Source organism: Cyprinodon tularosa, unplaced genomic scaffold, assembly GCF_016077235.1.
Source record: "Cyprinodon tularosa strain WSP-4 unplaced genomic scaffold, ASM1607723v1 ctg43, whole genome shotgun sequence".
NCBI classification, from domain to species: domain Eukaryota; kingdom Metazoa; phylum Chordata; class Actinopteri; order Cyprinodontiformes; family Cyprinodontidae; genus Cyprinodon; species Cyprinodon tularosa.
In genome coordinates, this window is record NW_024039152.1 from 1,503,891 (window position 1) to 1,514,810 (window position 10,920).

Consider the following 10,920-nt stretch of genomic DNA (forward strand, 5'->3'; position numbering starts at 1 on the left):
TGAACTTTGAAACTGGATCTCTGCAACTGATTACTTTCCTTTTTAGCTGTTTTATTGAAGTTTTGCTGCTTTATCTGAATGCTTTTTCTGGTGATGAGCCTGTTTGGGTCCAGCTTTGATTCTGGCACACACAAGGTGCCCAGCACAACCCTAAACCACCAATCCACCACCACTGTGCTTGACATATGAAATAACTGAGAGGAGAAACTGCTGTTCCCTACGGAAGAAATGCCCAAACAAAGTTTATCATTCTAGTGATAGGAATTTGAGAGATAGTGATTTTTACAAGTATGCAACAATTAATGGCTATGGCCAAGAGATGGACTACGAAGTCTCTTATTGGAATAACAACATGACTTATGCTGTAAAAGTACATCTAAATAAACCACAGTATTTCTAGAAAATGTCCATCAGACCAATGTGAACAAACTAAAAATATTTTTGCCATAATGCATAGCTTGGAAAAAAACAACCCGCACAATATATCCACTCAAACATCCCCAAGAAATCACAATTCCTGACGTTTTGCCTTATGTGGTAGTTGTTTACTTTTTGCCATTTTTTATGTAGACCAAATCTATTTCATTCCTATTATTGCACCCTCTATTAGAGCCTTTGTCTGTTACTGCAGTCACTCCTTTCATACTTCTGCTGACAGGCTGTATTTAACTGTTGTCAGACTAACAGGCATGTAAAGGAGTCAACATTCTGCTGAAAACACATACATACTCTGTACCTTCCAGCAATATTTCTCTCATAACAGTTCCACTTTTATAAATGCTTCCATCTAACTCTCTGGCATGCTCACACAAACACACACAAAGAGGAAATGGGAACTAGAGGGTAAAAAGCACGCTTAACACTCTCAGGCCAGTCCTGCGTGCTGCCCAGCAAATGCACAGAAGGAACGCTGGAACTTCAGCGCAATACAAGTTCTGCCAAGTTTGGGTAATATGACCTCAAGAATAGAAAAAGAGAGGACATGGGAAAAAACTGTGGAATTCTTTAAATAAGTTCACAGCCTTTTCAGAAAATAATATATTCTTGCTGTGCAAACAGAGGAATATACACCGTGGGTGTGTGGCTACCACAAAAGTGTCCTTTCTTATAGCCTAAAAATGAGTCGATCATTACCTGCAGAGGGTCAAGTTAAAAGAAATATATTTTAGCAACCACAGACAGAACATGTCAGTTTCACTTTGTCACATTTAGGTGCCTTGTTCCCTGAGCAGCAGCAGGATATTACATTTAAAGAGTTTGATCATTAATAAACTGCTAATATTATAGTTTACATCCAATGGTTCAATTCCTTTGATAAGTAATCCTTAGTTATTGTTATTTACCTTTAAAAGTCAAACCTGTTAAACTCTAATTCATGATGATCATGAAGTTCAGCTGATATGCTATCTTTGATTAATAAAAAGGTTGATGTTATAGTAGTAATTGGATGCTCAGAACAGCTATTCATAACACAATATAAAGACCTGCACATTCAAATATCCGCAATAAATCCGATTTTAGGAGTAAATGCTCTACAGAGGTGTTTTTACTTTATCGAGGTAAGGACAAAAAAACCAAAGTGAGCCTTCAGATTAAAGAAAATCGGTTGTGATGGTCATGGGCTTGCAGGAACCCCCAAGCATAAGGCTGCCATGAACTGGGAACTGATAAAACGCTGGTTGTCCCCCTCGGTAATGGAGTCAGTTTTATTTCATGTCAGAATGAGAGAACATGAACAGAGAAGCAGCTTTTCTAAGACCTACTCCTTTTAGACTAGACTGAAAGGTATAACCGCTGACATGAACAACCTTAATTTCTTCTGGAGATTTTTTTAATTAGATCAGAAGAGACAACAATGTCAGGAAGCAAGTTTTAAGATCACCGGTCATCAGCATCACTCCCAGAGCAAAGGAATTGGAGCGTCGTGCTATTGGGCTACTTTGATGCAGGTGTTACTGTAGCTTTGCACAAAGTGGATTGAACAATAAAAAATACCTACCTCTAAATCATTAACTTTACTTCAAATCAATAGCTAGATGGCTGGAAGTTGGACAAAGTTGTAAATCCCAACAGAAACAGGCAAGATAACAGGAAGCTTGCTCATAACCTAAGGATAAACATCATGGTTTAGACTTAACTTCTTCTTATGGTTGCTGGGTGATTGTGTTTTATCCATGTTTGTATGGTTTATGATTGTGTCCCTCTTCTCTGCAGTGCCACAGAGAGTTGACAATTTTTTTGACCCCTGATCTTATCAAAGCACAAAAGGTTAGAACATCAAAGCACAAACTGCCATACCCATAGAGTACAAACATCAGCTTCAGCATCTACCCACATTCAGCGTCAACAGGAGGGTTGACACTTTAGGATTCCCACCTGTGGCCCGGGATCCCTGACACCATCAGGCCACAGCCTAACTACGGTCTCAGCTTCATGCACCTACAGCGGGGGATGACACAAGCAACCTCTGTCATTTTAACTGTGGAGAATCTAATGCAACAGCTCTGCACACACCCCCTCCCACGCCCCGCAAAAGCACTTGACATCACAGGACTCCCTCCTAAAACCACTGTGAATGCCCCCGCTCTAACTTTGCTCACGCTGAAGAGCAACCTCGCACTTGCACGTCTGTATAATCAGCAGCCACCCCCTGCAGAGACTGACGTTTGTGAGAGCAGTAAGGACTACATTTACATATCTGATCTTAGTGGCATTGAAAGCATCGTCTCATATCTGCTCTTTCCCCTGTAGAGAAGGCTGACATCAGAGCAGATGCGGTGGTACGGCCAAATGCAGGGGTCTGCAATCGGTGGTTTTTTTCAACATTAGGTCTTAATAAAATAGACTAAGACTGTACTGAAACTCTTCAGTACTTTGACTTGCAGTGATATTAAAAAAGGGTAATTTTATAGTTTCCTATATGTTCCAATAAAAATAATTTTGCATTAAAAAATTGTTGAAAGATATATATTTATTCTCTATTCCAAAAGATTTGTGGGATGTCTTGTTTTGGGATTTGCTGTCATAAACCTTTGCAGAAATAGAGTTGTTGTCTATCATAATCTAACTACAAAACAAACTATTTTCAATAAAAATAATTCTTTAAAATTGGAACTCTTTTTTTTCAATAGATAAGGTATATCTGTAAAAATTAATTCCCTTAATAAATCTGATTTAATGTTAACTATTTAAAGGATGCGTCTTGATTGTAAAGCTTTGCAGATCGATATTCTGTAATGATAAACAGGTGTGTCAAGCTATCATGAAACAAGTAACTCAGCGGTGCGATGCTCTATAATCTTACAAAGTAAGATAATCAAATCTGCTCCTTTCATGCTTTCCATCAACACCTATTAATTTATGTAGCTCTATGACTTCAATCTTGCAGAGGGGTCAAGTAATGAAGTATAAATGATTAAGTAGAAATACTTAGTTGTTTTTTTTTCCAGTATCTGTACTTTACTTGCGTACGTAATTTTCTGAGGAGTTTTGAACAAAAAAGTCTGTACCTTCTGCTCTTTCCATTTTGTGTTGATTCTATGCATTTAGAAAAAAAAACAGAGAGAAAATAATTTAGAATAGAATAGAAAATCCCTTTATTGTCCCAAAATGGGGAAGTTTAGTTTTAACAGCAGCAAAGATACAGGCAATATAAAACGGTCACACAGGTATTAAAAAGTGTTTATAAAACAATAAAAAAACATAGTAAATTGAAAATATTAGAAATAAAAGTATAAATACTGTGCAAAAAAAGCAGAAAGAATTTTTGAATATAAATGTGTAGTCAGTAAAAGAAGGATAAACAACTAATAAATTAAGAAAGTAGGTATAGAAATTGCAGAAACAGTAAATGTAAGCAGTAAACGTGACTGAGACAGAAAATGTGCAAACATAATCTTGAATCTAATACCTTTTAAGTTTTTAGGGAGCGGTGATGGTTATAAAGTCAGGGCAGGCAGTCTGAAGGAGCTCTCCACTTCAGCAACAGCTTCATGCATGGGTTGGAAGACATTATCTAACAGAGAAGTTATTTTAGTTAGAGTCCTTTAAGTTTCCAACTTCCTGCACTGAGTCCAGGGGTCATTGAATCACAGAGCATCTTCCTCTCAGCCACAAATAAGCCACTGCTCCAAAAGACTACACCATAGAAGTTGGCTGATGCAACAACACAGTCAAAGAAGGTTTTCAGGAATGCTCCAAGGACTCCATAAGACCTCAGTCTCCTCAGCAGGAAGAACCTCCTCTGACCCTTCTTGTAGAGAGCCTCAGTGTTATGAGTCCAGTCCAGTTTACTGCTTAGATGAACACCCAGGTATATATAAGAGTCCACTATCTCAATTTCTGCTCCCTGGATGTCCACCGGTGTCAGTGGGCGAAAGTCCACCATCAGCTCCTTGGTTTTCTCTGGGTTGATCAGAAGGTGGTTCTGCTGGTACCAGTCCTAAAAGTCCTGAGTCCAGTGTCTGTACTCTGAGTCATCCTTATCTATGATGAGGCCAACTATGACAGAGCCATTCGAGAACTTCTGAAGGGGGCAGTGTTGGGAGCTGATGGAGAAGTCTGCAGTGAAGGGGCTATTGTGTATTTTTAAGGTTAAATCTTTACTTGAATTACTTTTGAATTACTTAAGTACAATGTAGATAAACCTGTTAAACTGTACTTCTACTTTAACATTTTTTTTTACTTCAAAAAAGAATGCGAGCACTTTTGACACCTTTGTGTTTTAGAAAAAAAAAGTGTAAAAATATTGATAAAAATAGAATTATTTAACTCTTTTTTTGCTCAGTTAATGCGTTCAATGCGCCGTTTTTAAAGACCTCCTTTTGTGATGAGCGACAGCGCTCTCTGGTGGACAATAGGTAAAAGCGCATTTAGACTATATTAATCAAGCTAGAGATGCTTTTCTGTTGGAACTGAACTTAGGAAGTTGGACATTTTGTAGTGGAAATTTTTTTTTTATTAGTTTGAATAGATTTTATTTTATAGTGTTTTCCATTTAGTTTTCCAATTTTAAACAAGAGTTGATTTTAAATCTAAATATGGGAAAAAAAAAACATACGCAGGTGATTCTGGTGTACTGAGGGTGAAACAGGGGCAGGGGTAGCCTTGAAATACATCAAAGAAAGGCATGAGGCAGTTGTTACATCATTACTGTTTCATTAAAAAAAAAAAAATTTGTCTTACAAAAGAGAGAAAAACAAGATTGTAAGTATAAATAAGCTTTAAGAATAGAATAAGATAAGGATCACAATATAATCGACATTATTTACAATGCTGCTCAGTACCAAATTTCAATTATTGCACATGACCGTGTTATTGCACATAGTTAAGTAATGAAATAAATAATAAGTAATGCAATTAAATGACTCTCAGAGAGATAAATTGTGCAGTTTGATGACCACAGGCAGACCTTCTGTGGCGCTCTGTGGTGCAGTGTGATGAAATGCGTCTCTGACTGTAGGTGGTTCTGTGGGTGACCAGCACATCATGAAGAGGATGTGCAGAATTGTCGAGCATGGATTTTATCCAGGCCAAATTTTTTCTCTTTTTACACTGCAATAAGAGTCGAGCTCCTCTCCAACAAAGTGACTGGCCTTGCAGTTGAATTTGTTAAGTCTGTTGGCGTTCTTCACCTTCAGTCTGCTCCCCCCAGCACGCAGCAGCATAAAGGATGGCACTGGCCACCACAGACTCATAAAACATCAGCATTGTTGTCATTGCATCACTGCTGATGTTAAAGGACCTCAGCCACCTCAGAAAATAGAGATCTCTTTGGCACTTCGTGTAGAGGGCATTTGTGTTTTAAGTCCAGTCCAGTTTATTTTCCAAGTGCACCCCTAAGTATTTATAATCCCCTACAGTGTCCACCTTGACCCCACAGAAAGACACGGGGGTCACTGGAGCTTTACTCCTTCTCAGATCCACCACCAGTTCCTTGGTCTTTGCCATGTTGAGCTACAAACGGTTCTGCTCTCACCAATTGACAAAGTCTCCTCACCATTTTGATATATCCGACTATTGCAGAGTCACCAGAAAATTATCTATCTATCTATCTATCTATCTATCTATCTATCTATCTATCTATCTATCTATCTATCTATCTATCTATCTATCTATCTATCTATCTATCTATCTATCTATCTATCTATCTATCTATCTATCATCACAACAATAGCAATCGATTATCGATTATTCTGGGCTTTCAATAAACAAGTGCTATGTTTGATGACCGTCGGGATTTTTTTTTTTAAATAAAATTATGAGAAAACGCATGATAAATATGGGTGATAAAGGAATAATACCGTCATTTAATTGCTATAAACGTTATTCATAACAATTGTTACGCTATTTTGTATTTATCGATTGTGGCTATGTGACTTTCAATTTGTAATTCCTGAAATTACGAGGAGCACACGAAAGCAGCACTACCAAAGCGGTCAAAGGCCAGGGACACACTACGCTCTTTTTATTTTTGTTAGTTTTATATTTTACGATGGATTCCCAACCTCCACCAAAACCATGGGAAAGACGTATTCCAGGAGCTATCGGCGCACCTTTAAATTATAGGTAAAACGCATTTATTCAGTTTATGTTGGCGGGGTTTGCTGCTAGCAAAACGTTTGCTAATGTTGTTAGCTAGTTGATGCTACATTTGTTTCAGAAGCTGAAGCTTCTAACCAAACATACTAGAGTTTGCCGAACAGTTGATATTTAAGTTTTATCTATGCTAAATTTGTCAAATGTATATTTGTTCCTCTGAATTGTTAAACTGTGGTTGATCAATTTAAGCTAAGGCCTCGCTGCCTGCGGCCTGTTGTTTACATTACATTTCAAGCATCTCTGGATAAATTACCATCTAAATACGAGTCAATTTGTTGCTTTGGCCTTCTAAAGAGTCAAAAATGATTTTCAGTGAGATTAGATCCAGCTCTTTTCAGCTGTCAAATTCTTGGTTTTGGATATAGTCCTAGAAATAGATCAGAAATACACAATATATTCCACACCGTTATTATTTATTAAACATAATAATGATAGAAAATAATTATATAAAGACTAAATACACTTTTAAATGATGACAAGACGTCGTTAGTGTTTAAAGATCGTTGTGGATAATTCATCCTCCCCATTATGTGCAGTCATTAAAATGAACCAGATGTCTTTATGAACTGGATAAAAATAGATAAGCTCACCAGTGCTTTAATCTTAAAACTTACAGTTTTTAAACAAAGTTTTTCCACTAGTTTTGAATGGACCTAAATCTTTTCCATAGTGATTTACAGCAGCAGTGTCTTTACTCCTGCAGAAGACTGTTTTAAAAGCTGTTGGATATTTAATTCAATTCAGATTATTTCTATACTGCCAATTCCCAACACATGTTATCTCAGGGAACCTTATAGTATTGTTTACTCACATGCTACCTTTGCATTTTGTTAAAGAGATAGTGAGATGTGTTTTGTTTTTTGTTTACTTTTGAGGTTCAGTTATTTTACAAAATGTCTTTTTTTTTTTTTTCTCTCTATTTGACACCTTAGTACCCAAAGTGCAGGCACTTTGTTCTCATAATGATCACAACAAATGCTCCTTATATTAAGCAGATCTTTTAACCCTTTCCTTTTGGAGCTACCTTGTCTCACTATAAAACTCTATTGGCTTCTTTTCCAACTAAACAGATCTACAGACTTCAGACCAGCAGCTGGGGGCCTTTCCACACCAGCAGGCCCACCTGTTCTAACCAGAATGGCTCCTCCAGTGCCTCCCCGCCCCACGCAGCAGTCATATCGTCCTTCCTACAGCTCTTTTACCTCCTCCTACAGTCCCTATGGGAGCTCCCTCTATGGTGGCTACAGTCCTTACAGCTATGGCGGCGGCTACGGCATGGGAGGGTACAGCCGCTTCCCACACACAGAGGACGTCCCTCCCAGCCGCTTTGTACAGCAGGCGGAGGAAAGCAGCCGCGGTGCCTTCCAGTCCATTGAAAGCATCGTCCAGGCCTTTACCTCGGTCAGCATGATGCTGGACGCCACCTTTTCAGCAGTGTACAACAGCTTCCGCGCTGTGCTGGATGTAGCCAACCACCTAACAAGGCTGCGTGCTCACTTCACAAGGGTTCTGTCAGCCTTCGCTCTGGTGCGAACGCTGCGCTACCTCTACAGACGCTTGATGAGACTGCTGGGTAGAAGGTCAGACACTGATGTTGAAGACCTGTGGGCTGACAGCACGACGGATGCCCTGGCTACAGCTTCATCCAGGGGTTATGGAGCAGGGGCTGAGGATCAGAGTGTAAAGTCCTGGCCAATCTTCCTTTTCTTTGCTGTAGTTCTTGGTGGACCCTATCTCATCTGGAAGCTGCTCAGCTCCACTGCAGGCTCTGAAGAAAGTGGTAAGGCTAATGTCTGGCTGTTTAGAACCTGTTTTGGTGCAGTGTTGCTAGTTGAAGCCTGGATGATATGAGAGTTTGATACAGTAACATATCTGATTTAGTTCCACATATGAAAATCAGAGATTTGGATTAGTTGGGAGGTGAAAAGATCAAAATTGGGTTGTTCAGACTAAGTTGTTGGACATATGTTGCATAGGGGCAAAAAAAAAAATTAGATTTGGGTTACATTTACCTGAACTGAGAACATGTGCTAAGACATCAAAACACACATGTACTAAAGTTCCCAGTTACTTCTGCACTTTGTTTATGCTTTGCACGTAAATCATGTGACGGCTACAAACATCCATAAAAGGATTTATGTCAGAGACCAGCTTACATTAGTCTCTAATTGTGAGGTGGAAGTTTTAATAATAGACCTTTTATTAAAAAAAAAAGAAAAATACCAAATTCAGTTAGAAAAAAATGTTTTCTTTTGTTCTTTTTAAGTCCAGTTTTTCACCTTAAACCTTAGAAGCAACCCTTTCAGTAAGTAACATATGTATATGTATTGTGTGTATATATAGCAACACCAGCAAGCAGGCAGACACTTTTCCTTTTTGGTGAAGCGAGCTGTTGGGAAGTTCCCTGGGGTGTTTGCAAGAGACGAGCAGAATGTCAGGCGAACCAAAGAGAAAATTCACCACGTTCAGTGCGAATGCACCTTAGGTGTCTTTCTGGCAGAAAGTCTCTATTGCATCAGGCTTCTTTTGGTTGCCTTAAACTTTACTCATCTGGATAAATTATATTCCCTAAGTTAAACGTACAATAAAGTGATCATAAAAGTACTTTTTTAAAGTTACTCTTTCACTCAGAAACTTAAGACCTATGTCTTAAATTTTTTACTTAAATATCACATATTTGTGTTGGTTGCACCTGCAGGAACCCTGCTTATTTTATCTCCATCAATAGTCATGTTATCCAAAGTTCATTCAGATGGACTGCATTACAATTTTTAAGCCATTAGTTTACCAATTTTTTAATTTAGGCTATCAAAATAGAGTCTGAATACAATTTTTATTTTTCATTAATTAAATAAAGCTTGAAAAACATCTGTTTCATTCCCACATTTTCTTCTGCATTAACTTCTTTGTGTGGTATGTCACATTAAAGTCCAGTAAAATAGACAGAAGTTTATAGTTTGAATGTAAAAATAAATGGGAAAAATGTCAAGTGTTTAAAAAAAAATAAAAATAAATGTAGTTAATTTAAATATTCCCTCTGTATTTAGCCACTAACTGGGCCAGCGGGGAGGACGACCATGTTGTGGCCAGAGCAGAATACGATTTTACGGCTTCTTCAGAGGAGGAAGTTTCGCTGCGGGCTGGAGACATGCTTAATCTGGCCCCTAAAGGTGACATGTCCTTAACATCTTCTAGAAGAATCTTACATATTAGGTTAAAATGTACAGTTGGGCTGGAGTTTTCAAATATTAATTGTATTTAACATCCCAAGTGTCAGACTAAAATCCCTATATATTATTCCCCATAGAGCAACAACCCCGGGTGCGTGGATGGCTGCTGGCCAGCCTGGACGGTGAGACCACTGGACTCGTCCCCGCAAACTACGTCAAGATCCTTGGAAAAAGGAGAGGCCGTAAGCACGCAGAGATGGAGAGGCTCACTCAGGTTGAGCAAGGGAGTGTGCAGACATCCCAGACAGCCTCACAGTCTGTTGCAGCCAGAGACTTCAGCTCTGACCTCGCCACAGCCTCTGCAGAGCAGCTCCTGGAGTCTGCATACAGAGAAACTCCTGCTTCCTTTGATCTGAGCACGTCGAGCTCCGACATGCCATCTACCACTGTGGTGAACGTGCCTGACAAGACTGACCTCTGAAGGCTATGTCTTCATGTGTAGGGATTTATAATTAACAATGAATAGCTCAGTCTGTGCTTGTTTGCAATCTGTAACTCTCGAAGTTGACTAAAATTCATACAATAGCAGTTGTATTCACAAAGAAGCTCATCATAAACGACTTATTAGTTCTTAATTTAAAATATCAAAATCAGAATTCAGGTTTTCTAATGGAAAACTTTTAAATAAAAGTATTAGGATATCTTTACATTTTCTCATTCAGAGGTTGCACAATAAATGCTTGAGCAAGTTTCTTTTGCAAGGTCATGAAAGAATCTGGTATGTTATCAGTTTTTAGGCTAAAGGAGTTTGATAATGTGATTATGTTATCTTGTGAAGCTTGGGCTCTCTGTTGATGGCCTCCCCGTCTTCTGTGTTGACTTCTGTCTGGAACAAATATGATTCAGAGTTGGAGAAGTGCAATCTGCCTAATTTCTTCACTTTATCAGTCTCAGAGTAATTTTGTAAATATTTAATATTAATATTTTGGAAATAAATATTTTCAAAGCTTTTTTATTGTGCAGTTGTTACCATCACCTATTAATTGTATTGACACTAAAACAGCTGACACTGTTTAAGAATTTTTTTTTCAAAGAGCAATCCAAACAAAGGCTTTCTTATAATTCCTCTTGTCCTCCTCTGGAATTTTTT

The 10,920-nt window shown here is 38.4% G+C and overlaps 1 protein-coding gene across 1 annotated transcript; it reads left to right on the forward strand.

The window, feature by feature from the left end:
- Nucleotides 1-6,393: 6,393 nt before the first annotated feature.
- On the forward strand, nucleotides 6,394-10,781 carry pex13 (peroxisomal biogenesis factor 13). Its single transcript, XM_038299472.1, has 4 exons — nucleotides 6,394-6,567; nucleotides 7,671-8,380; nucleotides 9,648-9,770; nucleotides 9,908-10,781. The coding sequence occupies exons 1-4, from the start codon at nucleotides 6,494-6,496 to the stop codon at nucleotides 10,249-10,251; spliced, it is 1,251 nt and encodes a 416-aa protein (XP_038155400.1). The 5' UTR covers nucleotides 6,394-6,493; the 3' UTR covers nucleotides 10,252-10,781.
- Nucleotides 10,782-10,920: the final 139 nt, after the last annotated feature.